An 18,154-nucleotide genomic window follows, 5' to 3' on the forward strand; every position below is an offset into this window, starting at 1 on the left:
CCTGAGACCCCCCCCCCAACATGTAACTCCAAGTGTGACCCCCATACGAGCCCCCCCGAAATGGGACCCCCCCCCCCCGGGACACCCCCTCCCCCGCCATTTGAGCCCCCCCCGGAACACCCCCCCCCCCATGGGACACCCCTAAGTGAGCCCCCCCCCTCCCGTAAAACCCCCATTAAAGGGAACCCCCACGTGGGGGGGGCGGAGGGGGGGGAACTCCCCCGCCAGGCCCCGCCCCGCCCCTTTCCCCGGCCACGCCCACTCCCCCGCCCCGCCCTCCTTTTCCCTCGGCCACGCCCCTCCCCGCCATCCGCCAATCAGCGCGCCCCGACGAGGGGAGGGGAGGGGAGGGGGGAGTGACGTCAGAGCGCCGGCGGGAGCCCGGCCGGAAAAGGGCGCGTCACGTGACTCCGGCGGCGGCGCGGGGGGACGCTCGCGCTCCACCCCCCCCTTCCCCCCCCCAGCCATAGGTAGGAGGGAGGGGGGGGGGCGTGGTCACGGGCGGGAGAGTGTGGGCGGGGCTTGGGCGTGTGGGCGGGGCCCGACAGGTGTGGGCGGGGCCACGGGCGCGCGGCGCTTCCGGGAAGGGCAGGTGGTGGCGGGGGGGGGGGGATTGGGGGGTCGCGGGGGGGGGGGATTGGGGGGTCCTGGGGGGGGCACCCCAGGACTGGAGGGGGGGGGGGGGGTGTTGTCAGGGGACCGGGGGACATTCCGGGGGGGTGGGAACGGGGAGGGGGCGTGGGACGGGGGTGTCCCCGTGGGAGGGGGGGGGGTCCCCGGGCTCGGGGGGGGGGGGGGGGACACACGTAAAGTGGGGGGGGGATACACACACACACAAAAGGGGGGGGGGGGGCCATGGGGTCGGAGGGGGCACGGTAATGGGGGGGGGGCGGGGCGAGGAAGGGGGTTTGGGGGGCGGGGGGGGGATCACTGGGGGGACACTAGGAACAGGGGTGGCCACGGGGGGGGGGGACGACACACAGCCAGGATTTGGGGGGGGCGGAGGGGGGGTGACAGCCAGGATTGGGGGGGCGGGGGGGGGCACAGGCTCAAGGTGCCCCCGGGGACAGAAGTGACCGTCCAGAGAGGTGGCCGCTGGGGGGGGGGGACACAACGACAGCCGGGGGGGGGGGGGCACAGGTTCAGGGTGACCCCAGGGACAAGGGGGGGCCCCAAGGAGGGGGGGGGACACAATGGGGACAGGGGAGGCCCCAGGGACAAGGGTGACCCCAAAGATGAAGGGGGGGACCCCAAGGAGGGCGGGGGGGTGGGGGACACATCAAGGGGGGGGACGGACACAGGGGTGGCCCCGGGAACAAGGGGGACCCCAAGGAGGGGGGGGGACACACTAAGGGGAGGGGGGGGGACAGGGGTGGCCCCGGAGACAAAGGGGACCCCAAAGATGAAGGGGGGGACCTCAAGGAGGGGGGGGGGATGACAGTGGGAGACAGGGGTGACTGTAAGGACGGGGGGGGACCCCAAGGATGAAGGGGGGGGGGGACAATGGGGACAGGGGTGGCCCCGAGAACAAGGGGGACCCCAAAGATGAAGGGGGGTACACTAAGGGGGGGGGGGGAACAGGGGTGGCCCCGGGAACAAGGGGGACCCCAAGGGGGGGTACAGTGGGGGACAGGGGTGACCGTAAGGACGGGGGGGGACCCCAAGGATGAAGGGGGGGGGGGACAATGGGGACAGGGGTGGCCCCGGGAACAAGGGGGACCCCAAGGAGGGGGGGACGACACTAAAGGGGGGGGTGGAACAGGGGTGGCCCCGGGGACAAGGGGGACCCCAAGGAAGGGGGGGGGACACAGAGGGGTGACCCCGGGGACAGAGGGGACAAGGAACCAACAGAGCACCCGAAACGGGATTATTTTGCCCGATTTGAACCTTTTTGGCCCCATTTCGCTCGTGCATTCGCCGCCCGCGAGCTGCAACACCCCCTCCCCCCCCCCCCCCCCCCACCTGTTTTTTTTAAGGCCAAAAAGGGGGAAATTGGGGTTTGGGGGCAAAAAAATCTGGGGTCGGGATCGGCTCCGGGTGCGGGGAGTGGCTAAAAAGGTGCGTATTTTGGGGGGAATTAGGCCGGTTTTGGTACCAGCCGCCTTTTTCCCCTCGGGCCTTTCCGCCCCCGCCAGGAATCCAGCCCGACTGACGCCTTCGTTAGCCTGGTAATTATGCAAATGAGCTGGATTTTAGGTCTGGGGCCGGGGGCTGAGGCGGAGGAGTGGAAGCGGGTTCAATTAAACTGGGTTCGGTATAATCAGGGTTAATTAAACGGGGTTCGGTTCGCCCGGTTTAATTAAACCGGGTTCAATTCCCTAGGCTCAATTAAACCGGGCTCAATTAATTGGGTTCCGTTAAACCGGGTTCGATTAATTGGTTTTGATTAAACTGGGTTCAAATCCCTGGGTTCAATTAAACTGGGTTCGATTCACCGGGTTCAATTAAACTGGTTTTGATTAAACCAGGTCCAATTAATTGGGTCCAATTAAACCAGGTTCAATTAAACTGGGTCCAGTTAAACCAGGTTCAGTGAAACCGGGTCCAATTAAACCGGGTTCAGTTAATTGGGTTTGATTGAACTGGGTCCAATTAAATCAGATTCAGTGAAATCAGATCCAATTAAACCAGGTCCAATTAAACTGGTTCCGATTAAACCGGATTCAGTGAAACCAGGTCCAATTAAACCGGGACCAATTAAACCAGGTCCAATTAAATCAGATTCAGTGAATCCAGGTCTCATTAAACTGGGTTCAATTAATTGGGTTTGATTAAACTGGGTTCAATTAAACCAGATTCAGTGAAACCGGTCCAATTAAACCGGGTTCAATTAAAGCGGGTCCAATTAAACCGGGTTCAGTGAAACTGGGTCCAATTAAACTGGGTCCAATTAAACCAGATTCAGTGAAACTGGGACCAATTAAACCAGGTCCAATTAAACTGGGTCCAATTAAACCAGATTCAGTTAAACCAGATTCAGTGAAACTGGGTCCAATTAAACCAGGTCCAATTAAATCAGATTCAGTGAAACCGGGTCCAATTCAACCAGCTTAAATTAATTTGGTTTGATTAACCTGGGTCCAATTAAAACGGATTCGGTGCAACCGGGTCCAATTAAACCAGGTTCAATTAATTGGATTTGATTGAACTGGGTCCAGTTAAATCAGGACCAATTAAACTGGTTCCAATTAAACCGGATTCAGTGAAACCGGGTCCAATTAAACCAGGTTCAATTAATTGGGATTGATTAAACTGGGTTCGGTTAAACCAGATTCAGTGAAACTGGTCCAATTAAACAGGGTCCAATTAAACCAGGTCAAATTAAACCAGGTCCAATTAAACTGGGTCCAGTTAAGCCAGGACCAATTAAACCAGATTCATTGAAATTGGGGGGTTTGGGGTTTTTTGGGTTTTTTTTCCTCCATCCCGGTGCCATTTTCCAGCTCCGGACACCCCCATGGACCTCCTCCTCGGCCTCGGCTGCACCAGTGCCGGGCTCTTACTGGTGTCACTGGTGGTGGTGGCCCATCGCTTGGGGCTCCTTTACCAACTCTTCCATAAGGTAGGACGAAACAGGTGAAAAAACAGCGGGTTTTGTCCAAAAACGCCTATTTTTGAAGGCAAAGGGGTGGTGGCACCACTCAAGGTCCTCCCGGTGAACTTGTCACCTCTCAGGTGGACCCCCAAAGTCCCCGTCACGGCGGGGAGTTGGTGGCCGAGGTGTTGAAGGCCCATGGCGTCCGGTTCCTCTTCACCTTGGCTGGTGGCCACATCTCCCCCATCTTGGTGGCCAGCGAGAAGGTGGGAATCCGGGTGGTGGACACCCGGCATGAGGCCACTGCCGTCTTTGCCGCCGATGCCGTCTCCAGGCTCTCAGGTGAGGACGTGGTCGTGGTCATGGTCATGGTCAACATCTTCTCCTGCCCCAATGGATGGAGGGTCTTGGATTGTCCCAACTTGGAGGGGTCCTGGTTGACCTCAGAAAGGTTCAAAGACTTTGGGGGTCTCCATGGTCCTTCCATGGTGGGTTTTGTCCCCCCAGAAGGTAATTTGGTAGCTCCAGTAGGGACAGGAGGAGGTGACCTCATGGCCAACATCTTCTCCTGCCCGGATGGATGGAGGGTCTTGGATTGTCCCAACTTGGAGGGGTCCTGGTTGGCCTCAGAAAGGTTCAAAGACTTTGGGGGTCTCCATGGTCCTTCCATGGTGGGTTTTGTCCCCCCAGAAGGTAATTTGGTAGCTCCAGTAGGGACAGGAGGAGGTGACCTCATGGCCAACATCTTCTCCTGCCCGGATGGATGGAGGGTTTTGGGGTGTCCCAACTTGGAGGGGTCCTGGTTGACCTCAGAAAGGTTGAAAGACTTTGGGAGGGGGGGGTCCAAGGTCCTTCCGTGGTGGGTTTTGTCCCCATTTATCCCCTCCAAATTGGTGGCTCTGTTGGGGACATGAGGAGATGACCCCATGGTCACCACCTTCTCCTGCCCGGATGGATGGAGGGTTTTGGGGTGTCCCAACTTGGTGGGGTCCTGGTTGACCTGAGAAGGGTTCAAAGACTTTGGGGGTCTCCATGGTCCTTCCACGGTGGGTTTTGTCCCCATTTATCCCCCCCAAATTGGTGGCTCTGGTGGGGACAGGAGGAGGTGACCTCGTGGTCAACATCTTCTCCTGCCCCAATGAATGGAGGGTTTTGGGGTGTCCCAACTTGGTGGGGTCCTGGTTGACCTGAGAAGGGTTCAAAGACTTTGGGGGTCTCCATGGTCCTTCCGTGGAGGGTTTTGTCCCCATTTGTCCCCCCAAAGATAATTTGGTAGCTCCAGTAGGGACAGGAGGAGGTGACCTCATGGTCACCACCTTCTCCTGCCCTGATGGATGAAGAGTTTTGGGTTGTCCCAACTTGGAGGGATCCTGGTTGACCTGAGAAGGGTTCAAAGACTTTGGGGGGAGGGGGGTGTCCAAGGTCCTTCCGTGGTGGCTTTTGTCCCCATTTTTGTCCTCACACCCTCAGGTCGCATCGGAGTCGCCGCGGTCACTGCCGGCCCCGGTGTCACCAACACGGTGACGGCCATCAAGAACGCCCAGATGGCCGAGTCCCCGCTGCTACTCATCGGGGGAGCGGCCGCCTCCCTCCAGAAGGTGGGGACACCCCCAAAATTCCAGCTCAGCCCCACTTTTTGGGGGGCAGTGTGTGTCTCCTCATTTTTGGGGTGGGTTTTGCCCATTTTAGGTTTTTTTTTCCTCTTTTTGGGGTGGTTTCTCCCATTTTCAGGTGTTTTCCCCCCATTTTTTTGATGGGTTCTTCTCCCATGTGGGGGTTCTTCTCCCACTTTTGGGTGCTTTCCCCCCACTTTTGGCTTGGTTTCTCCCAATTTGGGGTCATTTCCCCCCGTTTTTTGGAGGGTTTCTCCCCATTTTGGGGGTTCTTCTCCCATTTTGGGAGGGGGGGTTCCTCAATTTGGGTGGTTTTCCCCCATTTTGGGGCGGTTTTCTCCCCAATTTGCATGGTTTTCCCACACTTTTGGGGCATTTTCTCCCATTTTAGGGGTTTTTTTTCCTCATTTTGGGGTGCTTTACTCCAGTTTTGGTGGGCCTTCCTCCAGTTTTGGGGTGTTTTCCCCCCATTTTGGGGGTGTTTTCTCCCCAATTTGCATGGGTTTTCTCCACTTTTGGGGGGCGTTTTCTCCCATTTTGTTTTTTTTCCCTCCAGTTTTGGTGGGCTTTCCTCCAGTTTTGGTGGGCTCCCTATTTTTGGGATGTTTTCTCCCCATTTTGGGGGTGTTTTCTCCCCAATTTGCATGGGTTTCCTCCGCTTTTGGGGCGTTTTCTCCCATTTTGGTTTTTTTTTCCTCCAGTTTTGGTGAGCCTTCCTCCAGTTTTGGAGTGCTTCCCATTTTTGGGGTGTTTTCCCCCCATTTTGGGGGTGTTTTCTCCCCAATTTGCATGGGTTTCCTCCACTTTTGGGGCGTTTTCTCCCATTTTGGTTTTTTTTTCCTCCAGTTTTGGTGGGCCTTCCTCCATTTTTGGAGTGCTTCCCATTTTGGGGGTGTTTTCTCCCCAATTTGCATGGGTTTCCTCCACTTTTGGGGGGCGTTTTCTCCCATTTTGGTTTTTTTTTCCTCCAGATTTGGTGGGCTTTCCTCCAGTTTTGGTGGGCTCCCCATTTTGGGGGTGTTTTCTCCCCATTTTGGGGGTGTTTTCTCCCCACTTTGCATGGTTTTCCTCCACTTTTGGGGCGTTTTCTCCCATTTTGGTTTTTTTTTTCCTCCAGTTTTGGTGGGCCTTCCTCCAGTTTTGGTGGGCCTTCCTCCAGTTTTGGCGTGTTTTATCCCGTTTTGGCGTGCTTTCGCCCATTTTGGGGGGGTTTCTCCCCATTTTTGGGGTCCCCAGCCTCCTTTCCTCCCCTGGGCAGGGCCGGGGGGCGCTGCAGGACATCGACCAGCTCTCGCTCTTCCGGACCCTCTGCAAAAGCTGCCTCTCGGTGGGCGCCGTCCGCGACATCGTCCCCGTCCTGCGCGAAGCCATCGCCACCGCCCAGTCGGGGACCCCCGGTAAAACACAAACTGGGGGTGGGGGGGTTTCACCCCAAAAAAAACCCCACCCCCAAGGTCTTCGGGTGGGGATGATGGGGTGGGATCGTCCCCCAAAACCACCCTCCAGGCTCTTGGGTGGTGGGGTTTTCTCCCCCCACCCCTGGGTTTTGGGGTCCTGCGGGGGTGGAATTTGGGGGGGGTGGGGGGTTACCCCCAAAAGTGGGGGTGGGGTGGCTTTGAAGTCGTTTCCCCCCCCCCCCAACTCCCACCCCCAGATTCCACCACCTTGATTCCGTAGGACCCGTCTTCGTGGAGCTCCCCATCGATGTCCTCTACCCCTTCCACGTGGTGGAGAAGGAGATCGGGGGCCCCAAGAACCCCCCCCGGGGGCTGCGGGGGAAGGTGGTGCGATGGTGAGTTGGGGGACACAGCTCCCCCCCCCCCTCCCCCCTCAAAAACCAGCACCCAATTGGGGGTTTTGGGGGGCCACCACCCAAGGATGAGGTGGTTTTTGGGGGGCCATCATCACGGATTGGGGTTTGGGGGGGCCACCACCTGTGGATTGAGGGGTTGTGGGGGCCACCACCACAAATTGGGGGTTTTGGGGGGGCCACCACCCATGGATTGATGAGTTTGGGGGGTTTCTGTGGGTGGGGAACATCATGGGGTGGAATGGAATCGGTTTGGGATGGGCTGAGGTGGGGTTTTGAGGGGCCACCACCCAAGGATGAGGTGGGTTTTGGGGGGCCACCACTAGGGACTGGGGTTTTTGGGGGGCCACCAACCACAGATTGAGGGTTTTGGGGGGTCACCACCCATGGATTGGGGTTTTGAGGGGCAACCACCCAAGGATGGGGTCAGTTTTGGAGGGCCACCAGCATGGATTGGGGGTTTTGGGGGGGCCACCACCCAAGGATGAGGTGGGGTTTGGGGGGCCATGACCATGGGTTGGGTTTGGGGGGGCCACCACCCATGGATTGATGGGTTTTGGGGTCTCCGTGGTTGGGGGACATCTTGGAGTGGGGTGGGATGGGTTTGGGATGGGCTGAGGTGGGGTTTTGAGGGGCCACCACCCAAGGATGAGGTGGGTTTTGGGGGGTCACCACCCAAGGATGAGGTGGGGTTTGGGGGGCCATGACCATGGATTGCGTTTGGGGGGCCACCAGCATGGATTGGGGGTTTTGGGGGGGCCACCACCCAAGGATGAGGTGGGGTTTGGGGGGCCATGACCATGGGTTGGGTTTGGGGGGGCCACCACCCATGGATTGATGGGTTTTGGGGTCTCCGTGGTTGGGGGACATCATGGAGTGGGGTGGGATGGGTTTGGGATGGGCTGAGGTGGGGTTTTGAGGGGCCACCACCCAAGGATGAGGTGGGTTTTGGGGGGCCACCACCCAAGGATGAGGTGGGGTTTGGGGGGCCACCACTAGGGACTGGGTTTGGGGGCCACCAACCACAGATTGTGGGTTTTGGGGGGTCACCACCCATGGACTGGGGTTTTGAGGGGCAACCACCCAAGGATGGGGTCAGTTTTGGGGGGCCACCACCATGGATTGAGGGTTTTGGGGGGGTCACCACCCAAGGATGAGGTGGGGTTTGGGGGACCATGACCATGGATTGCGTTTGGGGGGGCCACCACCCATGGATTGATGGGTTTTGGGGTCTCCGTGGTTGGGGGACATCATGGGGTGGGATGGGTTTGGGATGGGCTGAGGTGGGGTTTTGAGGGGCCACCACCCAAGGATGAGGTGGGTTTTGGGGGGCCACCACTAGGGACTGGGGTTTTTGGGGGGCCACCAACCACAGATTGTGGGTTTTGGGGGGTCACCACCCATGGATTGGGGTTTTGAGGGGCAACCACCCAAGGATGGGGTCAGTTTTGGAGGGCCACCACCATGGATTGGGGGTTTTGGGGGGGCCACCACCCAAGGATGAGGTGGGGTTTGGGGGACCATGACCATGGATTGCGTTCGGGGGGCCACCAGCATGGATTGGGGGTTTTGGGGGGGCCACCACCCAAGGATGAGGTGGGGTTTGGGGGGCCATGACCCATGGATTGATGGGTTTTGGGGTCTCTGTGGTTGGGGGACATCTTGGAGTGGGGTGGGATGGGTTTGGGATGGGCTGAGGTGGGGTTTTGGGGGGTCACCACCCAAGGATGAGGTGGGTTTTGGGGGGTCACCACCCATAGATTGGAGGTTTTGGGGGGCCACCACCATGGTCTGGGGGGGCTTGGAGTCTCTGTGCATGGGGGACATCGTGGGGTGGGGCGGGATGGGTTTGGGATGGGCTGAGGTTGGGTTCTGGGGGACTATCTCCATGGACTGGGGGGGGGGGGTTGGTGGGACACCACCCCCAAAGAGGTCCTGGCACCCCAATATCCGTCACCCCCACCCTGGTAGGTACCTCCAAAACTACATCCGGAACCTCTTTGCGGGTGCCTGGGAGCCCCGGGATCTGTCCCCGTTGCCCGTGAAGGTGCCACAGGCCACCGAGGATGAGGTGGGTTTTGGGGGGGTCACACCATGGATGAGGGGGTTTGGGGTGTCCATGGGTGGGGGACATCATGGGGGGGGGGGTGTGGGGTGGGTTTGGGATGGGCTGAGGTGGGGTTTTGGGGGGTCATCACCCATGGACGGGGGGTTTTGGGGGGACACCATCATGGATGGGGGGTTTTGGGGTGTCCATGGGTGGGGGACATCATGGGGGGGGTGTGGGGTGGGTTTGGGATGGGCTGAGGTGGGGTTTTGGGGTTAAATGAGCCAATTTTGGGGCTCAGTGGAACTGGTTTTTAGGACCCAACTGGGCTGGGTTTTGGGGTTAAATGAGCCAATTTTGGGGTTCAGTGGAGCTGGTTTTTGGGCATAAAAGAGCCAATTTTGGGGTCCAACTGGGCTGGGTTTTGGGGTTAAATGAGCCAATTTTGGGGCTCAGCGGAGCTGGTTTTTGGGCATAAATGAGCCAATTTTGGGGCCCAACTGGGCTGGGTTTTAAGGATAAATGAGCCAGTTTTGGGGCTCAGTGGAGCTGGTTTTTAGGACTCAACTGGGCTGGGTTTTGGGGATAAATGAGCCAGTTTTGGGGCTCAGCGGAGCTGATTTTTGGGGATAAATGAGCCAGTTTTGGGGCTCAGCGGAGCTGGTTTTTGGGGCCCACCGCAGCTGGTTTTGGGGCTAATGGAGGGGTTTTTGGGGCCGCAGGTGCAGCGCTGCGTGGAACTGGTGAGCCGGGCCAAGAGGCCACTGGTGTTGGTGGGGAGCCAGGCCATGCTGCCCCCCACCCCGGCCGAGGAGCTGCGGTGAGACCCTGGGGCGGGGGGGGGAACTGGTTTGGGGACGGGGGGAACTGGTTTGGGGACTTTGGTGATGGGAGGGGGGGAACTGGTTTGGAGGGGCAGGGGGGAACTGGTTTGGGGGTGAGGGGAACTGGTTTGATGGAGGGGGGGACTGGTTTGGGGGGACAAGGGGGTCTGGTTTGGGGAGGGGGGACTTTGGGGATGGGGGGGAACTGGTTTGGGAGGTGGAACTGGTTTGGGGACTTCGGGGATGGGAGGGGGGGAACTGGTTTTGGGGGCGGGGGAACTGGTTTGGGGGGACGAGGGGAATCTGGTTTGGGGAGGGGGGAACTGGTTTTGGGGGTGGGGGGAACTGGTTTGATGGAGGGGGGAACTGGTTTGGGGGGACGAGGGGGTCTGGTTTGATGGAGGGGGGAACTGGTTTGGGGACTTTGGTGATGGGAGGGGGGGAACTGGTTTGGAGGGGCAGGGGGGAACTGGTTTTGGGGGTGAGGGGAACTGGTTTTGGGGGTGGGGGGAACTGGTTTGATGGAGGGGGGAACTGGTTTGGGGGGACGAGGGGGTCTGGTTTGATGGAGGGGGGACTGGTTTGGGGACTTTGGGGATTGGGGGGGGGGAACTGGTTTGGGGGGATGAGGGGGTCTGGTTTGGGGGAGGGGGAACTGGTTTGGGGGAGGGGGGAACTGTTTTGGGGACTTTGGTGATGGGAGGGGGGGAACTGGTTTGGGGATGGGGGGGAACTGGTTTGGGGGGATGAGGGAGTCTGGTTTGGGGAGGGGGGAACTGGTTTGGGGGCAGGGGAACTGTTTTGGGGACTTTGGTGATGGGAGGGGGGGAACTGGTTTGGGGATGGGGGGGGAACTGGTTTGGGGATGGGGGGGGAACCGGGTGGAACTGGTTTGGGGACTTTGGGGATGGGAGGGGGGGAACTGGTTTGATGGAGGGGGGGAACTGGTTTGATGGAGGGGGGGGAACTGGTTTGGGGGATGAGGGGGGACTAGTTTGGGGAGGGGGGAACTGGTTTGGGGGAGGGGGGAACTGTTTTGGGGACTTTGGTGATGGGAGGGGGGGAACTGGTTTGGGGATGGGGGGGGGAACTGGTTTGGGGAGGGGGGAACTGGTTTGGGGATGGCTGAACCCGCCTGGGGATGGCGGAACCAGTTTAGGGGGCACTGAAGGGGTTTGGGGACACTTGAGGTGGTTTTGGGGCGGATAAGCCAGTTTGGGGATGGCTGAACTGGTTTGGGGAGAGATCAGCCAGTTTAGGGTCTGGTGAGAGGGTTTGGGGACAGCTGAGCTGGTTTCGGGGCCCAGAACGAGCTGGTTTTGGGGTCAAACTGAGTCAGTTTGGGGCCCTGAATGAGCCGATTTTGGGGCCAAAATAAGCCACTTTGGGACCCCAACCAAGCCAGTTTGGGGCCCTGACTGAACTGGTTTTGGGGCCAAACCGAGCCAGTTTGGGGGCCTGACTGAGCTGGTTTTGGGACCAAACTGAACCAGTTGGGGTCTCCGACTGAGCTGGTTTTGGGGCTAAAATAAGCCATTTTGGGACCCCAACCAAACCAGTTTGGAGGCAAAATGAAGCCAGTTTGGGGCCTTGAACAAGCCAGTTTTTGGGGCTGAAACAAGCCAGTTTGGGGCCCTGACAGAACTGGTTTTGGGGTCAAACGAAGCCAATTTGGGGCCCAGAACGAGCTGGTTTTGGGGCCAAACTGAGGCATTTTGGGTCTCCCAACTGAGCTGGTTTTGGGGGCTGAACTGAGCTGGTTTTGGGGTCAAACGGAGCCAATTTGGGGCCCAGAACGAGCTGGTTTTGGGTCTCCCAACTGAGGCATTTTTGGTCTCCCAACTGAGCTGGTTTTGGGGGCCGAACTGAGCTGGTTTTGGGGTCAAACGAAGCCAATTTGGGGCCCAGAACGAGCTGGTTTTGGGACCAAACTGAACCAGTTGGGGTCTCCGACAGAGCTGGTTTTGGGGCTAAAATAAGCCATTTTGGGACCCCAACCAAACCAGTTTGGAGGCAAAACCAAGCCAGTTTGGGGGCTTGAACAAGCCAGTTTTTGGGGACAAATGGAACCATTTTGGGGCCCTGGCTGAACTGGTTTTGGGGCCGAACCGAGCCAGTTTGGGGGCCTGACTGAGCTGGGTTTTGGGGCCAAACCGAGCCAGTTTGGGGCCCTGACTGAACTGGTTTTGGGGCCAAACCGAGCCAGTTTGGGGGCCTGACTGAGCTGGTTTTGGGACCAAACTGAACCAGTTGGGGTCTCCGACTGAGCTGGTTTTGGGGCTAAAATAAGCCATTTTGGGACTCCAACCAAACCAGTTTGGAGGCAAAACCAAGCCAGTTTGGGGCCCTGACTGAACTGGTTTTGGGGACAAATGGAACCATTTTGGGGCCCTGGCTGAACTGGTTTTGGGGCCCTGACTGAGCCAGTTTTGGGGCCAAAATAAGCCATTTTGGGACCCCAACCAAGCCAGTTTGGGGCCCTGACTGAACTGGTTTTGGGGCCGAACCGAGCCAGTTTGGGGGCCTGAATGAGCTGGTTTTGGGGCCAAACTGAACCAGTTGGGGTCTCCAACTGAGCTGGTTTTGGGGCTAAAATAAGCCATTTTGGGACCCCAACCAAGCCAGTTTGGAGGCAAAATGAAGCCAGTTTGGGGCCTTGAACAAGCCAGTTTTTGGGGCCAAACTGCACCAGTTTGGGGCCCTGACTGAACTGGTTTTGGGGCCGAACCGAGCCAGTTTGGGGGCCTGAATGAGCTGGTTTTGGGGCCAAACTGAACCAGTTGGGGTCTCCAACTGAGCTGGTTTTGGGGCTAAAATAAGCCATTTTGGGACCCCAACCAAGCCAGTTTGGAGGCAAAATGAAGCCAGTTTGGGGCCTTGAACAAGCCAGTTTTTGGGGCCAAACTGCACCAGTTTGGGGCCCTGACTGAACTGGTTTTGGGGCCGAACCGAGCCAGTTTGGGGGCCTGAATGAGCTGGTTTTGGGGCCAAACTGAACCAGTTGGGGTCTCCGACTGAGCTGGTTTTGGGGCTAAAATAAGCCATTTTGGGACCCCAACCAAGCCAGTTTGGAGGCAAAATGAAGCCAGTTTGGGGCCTTGAACAAGCCAGTTAGTTTTTGGGGCCAAAACAAGCCAGTTTGGGGCCCTGACTGAACTGGTTTTGGGGTCAAACGGAGCCAATTTGGGGCCCAGAACGAGCTGGTTTTGGGGCCAAACTGAGGCATTTTGGGTCTCCCAACTGAGCTGGTTTTGGGGGCCGAACTGAGCTGGTTTTGGGGCCAAACTGAGGCATTTTGGGGCCGAACCGAGCCGTTTGGGTGTCCCCCCCTCCCCGCAGGGCGTCGCTGGAGACCCTGGGCGTCCCCTGTTACCTGGGGGGGGCAGCGCGGGGGCTTCTCCCCCCCGACAGCCCCCTCCTCCTGCGCCAGAACCGCCGCGACGCCCTCCGCGACGCCGACCTGGTGCTGCTGGCAGGTACCGGGAATGGGGTGATCGGGGCCGGGGACACACACACACACACACACGACACCCCCGTGTTGTCCCTTGTCCCCCCCAGTTTGTCACACACACACACACACACACACACACACACACACACACCCTTTGTGTCCCCGAAGGCGCCGTCTGTGATTTCCGCCTCTCCTACGGGCGGCTTTTCGGCCGCGGCGCCGCCATCGTGGCCGTCAACCGGGACCGGCAGCAGCTTCTCCGGAATTCCGATGTTTTCTGGAAACCCCGACTCGCCGTTCAAGGTGAGACATTCCCTCCCCCCACCCCCCCCCCAAAAAAAAAAAAAAATTCCCTGCCCTGGAAAGCCCTCCCCCCTCCTCCTCCCCCCCATTCCCGGGTTTTCCTTGCCTGGGGTGTGATGAGTTGGGGGTTCTCGGCAGGTGACGCCGCCTCCTTCGTGGCGCGGGTGGCCGGGAGCCTGCGGGGCTTCGCTTGCCCCCGGGACTGGCTGGAGCGGCTGCGGGAGGCCGAGAGGAAGAAGGAGCAGGCGAATCGGTGAGGGGACGGGGACGGGACGGGATGGGATGGGATAGGAATGGGGACAGGGATGAGGTGGGACGGAGATGGAGACAGGGGCGGGGATGGAGATGGGATGGGGATGGGGAAGGGGATGGGATGGAGATGGGATGGGGAAGGGGATGGGATGGAGATGGGATGGGGAAGGGGATGGGATGGAGATGGGATGGGGTGGGATGACATGGGGACGGGGATGGGGATGGGGACAGGGATGGAGATGGGATGGAGACAGGGATGGGGTGGGATGACATGGGGATGGAGATGGGGACAGGGATGGAGATGGGATGGGGACAGGGATGGGGTGGGATGACATGGGGACGGGGATGGAGATGGGGACAGGGATGGGGTGGGATGGGGACGGGGCAGGGATGGAGATGGAATGGAGATGGATGGGATGGGGATGGATGGGATGGAATGGGATGGGGATGGATGGGATGGAATGGGATGGGGATGGATGGGATGGGGACGGGGTGGGGATGGGATGGATGGGATGGGGACAGGGGCGGGGATGGGGACAGGGATGGAGGTGGGATGGGGACGGGATAGAGATGGGATGGGGACAGGGGCAGGGATGGAATGGGATGGGGATGGATGGGATGGGGACGGGATAGAGATGGGATGGGGACAGGGGCAGGGATGGAATGGGATGGGGACAGGGATGGAGATGGGATGGGGACGGTGTTGGGGATGGAATGGGGATAGGGATGGGGACAGAGATGGAGATGGATGGGGACAAGGATGGGGATAGATGGCATGGAGACAGGGCTGGGGACTGGGACGGGATGGGGACAAGGATGAGGATGGGGACAGGGACAGAGGAGGATGAGGATGTGGACAAGGATGGGGACAGGGACAAGGACGGGGATGGGATGAGGACAGGGATGGGGACAAAGACGGGGACAGCGATGGGGATGAGGACGGGGACAAGGATGATGGGGACAAGGACGGGGATGGGATGGGGACAGGGATGGAGATGAAGAAGGGGACAACGATGGGAACAGGGATGGAGAGGGACGGGGACAGGGATGGGACGGGGACAGGGATGGGGACAAGGATGGGGACAGGATTGGTGACGGATGGGACGGGGACAGGGATGGGGATGGGATGGGACGGGGTCGGGAACAGACACAAAGATGGGGACGGGGACAAGCCCAGGGACAGCCCCGGAGATGGGAACGTGACAACTGAGGGGGGCTGTGGGTGTGTGTCCCCATGTCCCCGTGTGTGTCCCCGTGTCCCCCTCCCTGGCCACCAGGGAGAAGGCGGCCACCCCCACCCCCCAACACCTGAACCCCCTGGAGCTGCTGCAGCGCCTGGACGCCCTCCTGCCCCCCGAGAGCCTCTTGGTGGCCGACGGGGGGGACTTCGTGGCCACCGCCGCCTACATCGTCCGTCCCCGACGTCCCCTGGCCTGGCTGGACCCCGGTAGGGACATCCCCGGGACAGGGGGACAGGGGGAGGTGTCCCCTAAAAGCTGGGAGGGGACACAAACGGGTGACACTTGTCTCCGCAGGACCTTTCGGCACCTTGGGGGTCGGTGGAGGGTTCGCGCTCGGCGCCAAGCTCTGCCGTCCCCACGCTGAGGTACAAAGGGGGGGGGGGGGGGAGGTGACACGCACACGGTGGCCCTCGGGGACAGTGGTGGCCACCGTGCCACCCGCCTGGCCCTCACGGTGTTTGTCACTTCCCCCGCCCCGGTGCCAGGTTTGGGTCCTTTACGGTGACGGCTCGTTGGGCTACAGCTTGATGGAGTTCGACACCTTCGTGAGGCACAAGGTGGGGGGGTGACCAAAAAATGGCGGGGGGGGGGAGGGGGGGGGACAACGGGGGTGTCTTGTCACCACCCCAGGGTGTCACCGGGACGAGGTGGCACCGGCTTTGTCCCCTACAGACGCCCGTCATCGCCGTGGTGGGCAACGACGCCTGCTGGAGCCAGATTTCCCGGGAACAAGTGGCTCTGCTGGGCAGCAACGTGGCCTGTGGCCTGGAGTACCTGGGTGAGCATTGTCCCCAAGGCTTTGTCCCCAAGGTTTGGGGACAGCCGGGTGGCCCCGTGTCACCTTGGGGTGGGTTGAGCCATGCCTGGTGGCATCACGGCACCTTGGGGTCATCAAGTCATGTCTGGTGGCACCATGTCACCTTGGGGTCATCGAACCATGCCTGGTGGCATCACGGCACCTTGGGGTCATCAAGCCATGTCTGGTGGCATCAGATCACCCTTGGGCTCATTGAGCCATGTCTAGTGGCATCATGTCACCCTTGGAAGGATTGAGCCATGTCTGGTGGCATCACGTCACCTTGGGGTCATCAAGCCATGTCTGGTGGCATCAGGTCACCCTTGGGAGGATTGAGCCATGCCTAATGGCATCAAGGCACCTTGAGGTCATCAAGCCATGTCTGGTGGCATCAGGTCACCCTGGGAAGGACTGAACTGTGCCTGGTGGCATCACGACACCTTGGGGTCATCAAGCCATGTCTGGTGGCATCAGGTCAACCTAGGGAGGATTGAACTGTGCCTGGTGGCATCATGTCACCTTGGGGTCATCAAGTCATGTCTGGTGGCATCAGGTCACCTTGGAGTCATCGAGCCATGCCTGGTGGCATCACGACACCTTGGGGTCATCAAGTCATGTCTGGTGGCATCAGGTCACCCTGGGAAGGATTGAACTGTGCCTGGTGGCATCATGACACCTTGAGGTCATCAAGCTATGTCTGGTGGCATCAGGTCACCCTGGGGAGGACTGAGCCATGTCTGGTGGCACCAGGTCCCTCAAGAGCAGGGTGGTAGCATCATGTCACCCAGGATCAGACCACGTCTGGTGGCACCTGGTCACCCTTGGGAGCACCAGGCCATGTCTGGTGGCACCAGGTCCAAGCCACACCTGGTGGCATCATGTCACCCTACACCGAAACCACGCCTGGTGGCCCTGTACCACGCCGTTCCCAGGGAGGTGACAGTGCCACCACCGCTGTCCCCTCCCTCCAGACTACCACGCGGTGGCCGAAGCCCTGGGTGGCAAAGGCTTCCTGGTGGGTCGCCAAGACCGGGACAGGCTGGACGACGTCCTCCGGGCCGCCCAGGACGCTTGTCACCAAGGCCACCCCGTCCTCGTCAACGCCCTCATCGGCAAGACCAACTTCCGGGACGGCTCCATCTCCGTCTAGGGACAAAACGTCCCCAGGATTGTCCCCAAAACTGTCCCTTCCGTGTCCCCAGCCCCGGGGGGGGGGGCAGAGGAAGGGGGTGGCTTTGGGGTGACACCGGTGCCGCGCACCCAACTCGAGGGACCACCTCCTCGTCGTCCCCCTCAATAAAGCAGCACCTTATGTGTCATCCCCACGCCCCCCACCCTGTGCCATCCACGTGGGTGCCACCACCTTGGGGACACCCCAAGTGACATTTTTGGGGGACTGTCACACAGTCACATGTCCCCCCCCCCCCCCCCCCGTATCCCCCCCACCCCAAATTTTGCCATCAACACGACGCACCGAGCCCCGGCGGCGAGTGCAGCTCGTGTCGTTTATTGCTGGTGACGGTGACGAGGCGGTGGCGGGGGGGGGGGAAGGGGGGGGTCAGGCCACCTCGGGGAGGGGGGGGGACACACCTTTATCACCCCCCCCTGGCCCACACACCCCACCCCCCCCTTCCCCGGGTGCTTTAACACTGAGGGGGGGGTGGTGGTGTTTCACATTCAGCTGGTTCCTTTAAGGCTAATACTGAGCGAGGCTGGATTTTGGGGGGGGGAGCAGAATATTTTGGGGGGTGTGTGGGATATTTTGGGGGGGGGGACACCACCCCACACACCCCCCCGTGCTATAATACTGGCAGTGGGTTGATTTTGGGGGTTAAAAAGGGGGGGGGGGGGGTGTTTGGTTGCAGGGTATGTGCCCCCCCCCCCCCCCCAAAAAGCTTGAGTAATAAATAAAAAGCGCTCCCGTACCGGCACGCACCCCCCCCCCCCCAACTTTAAAAAAGCTTGGGGGGGGGGGTGTTAAAAAAATTAGGGGGTGGGGGGACAGGGCGGTGGGGGGGGGGGGTCCTGCTGCTACCCCAGATGGGTTTTGGAAGGGGGGGGGGGGGGCCTGTGTGTTCCCCCCCCCCCCCCAAGCCTGAGCGATGGAGGTCACGGACCCTTGTCAATAGTTCCTAATACTGAGGGGGTTTTTTTCGGGGGGGGGGGGGGAACCGGGGGGGGGGTGTGTGTGTGTGTGAAGGCACTTTAGGGTGAAATTTGGCCTTATATATAAAATAAAAATAAAAAAAGCCGAGCAAGAGGCACCGAGCCCCAAATCCCTC

At 59.8% G+C, this 18,154-nt stretch overlaps 1 protein-coding gene across 1 annotated transcript; it reads left to right on the forward strand.

Annotated features, from left to right (window-relative positions):
* The first annotated feature begins 3,457 nt into the window (after positions 1-3,457).
* On the forward strand, positions 3,458-17,022 carry ILVBL (ilvB acetolactate synthase like). Its single transcript, XM_074167827.1, has 15 exons — positions 3,458-3,562; positions 3,676-3,877; positions 5,006-5,133; positions 6,407-6,545; positions 6,826-6,940; positions 8,930-9,029; positions 9,728-9,825; positions 13,169-13,305; positions 13,449-13,583; positions 13,722-13,836; positions 15,113-15,282; positions 15,371-15,441; positions 15,562-15,633; positions 15,749-15,854; positions 16,844-17,022. The coding sequence occupies exons 1-15, from the start codon at positions 3,458-3,460 to the stop codon at positions 17,020-17,022; spliced, it is 1,872 nt and encodes a 623-aa protein (XP_074023928.1).
* The last annotated feature ends 1,132 nt before the right edge of the window (positions 17,023-18,154 follow it).

This window comes from Numenius arquata, unplaced genomic scaffold (assembly GCF_964106895.1).
Source record: "Numenius arquata unplaced genomic scaffold, bNumArq3.hap1.1 HAP1_SCAFFOLD_1330, whole genome shotgun sequence".
Lineage (NCBI taxonomy): Eukaryota > Metazoa > Chordata > Aves > Charadriiformes > Scolopacidae > Numenius > Numenius arquata.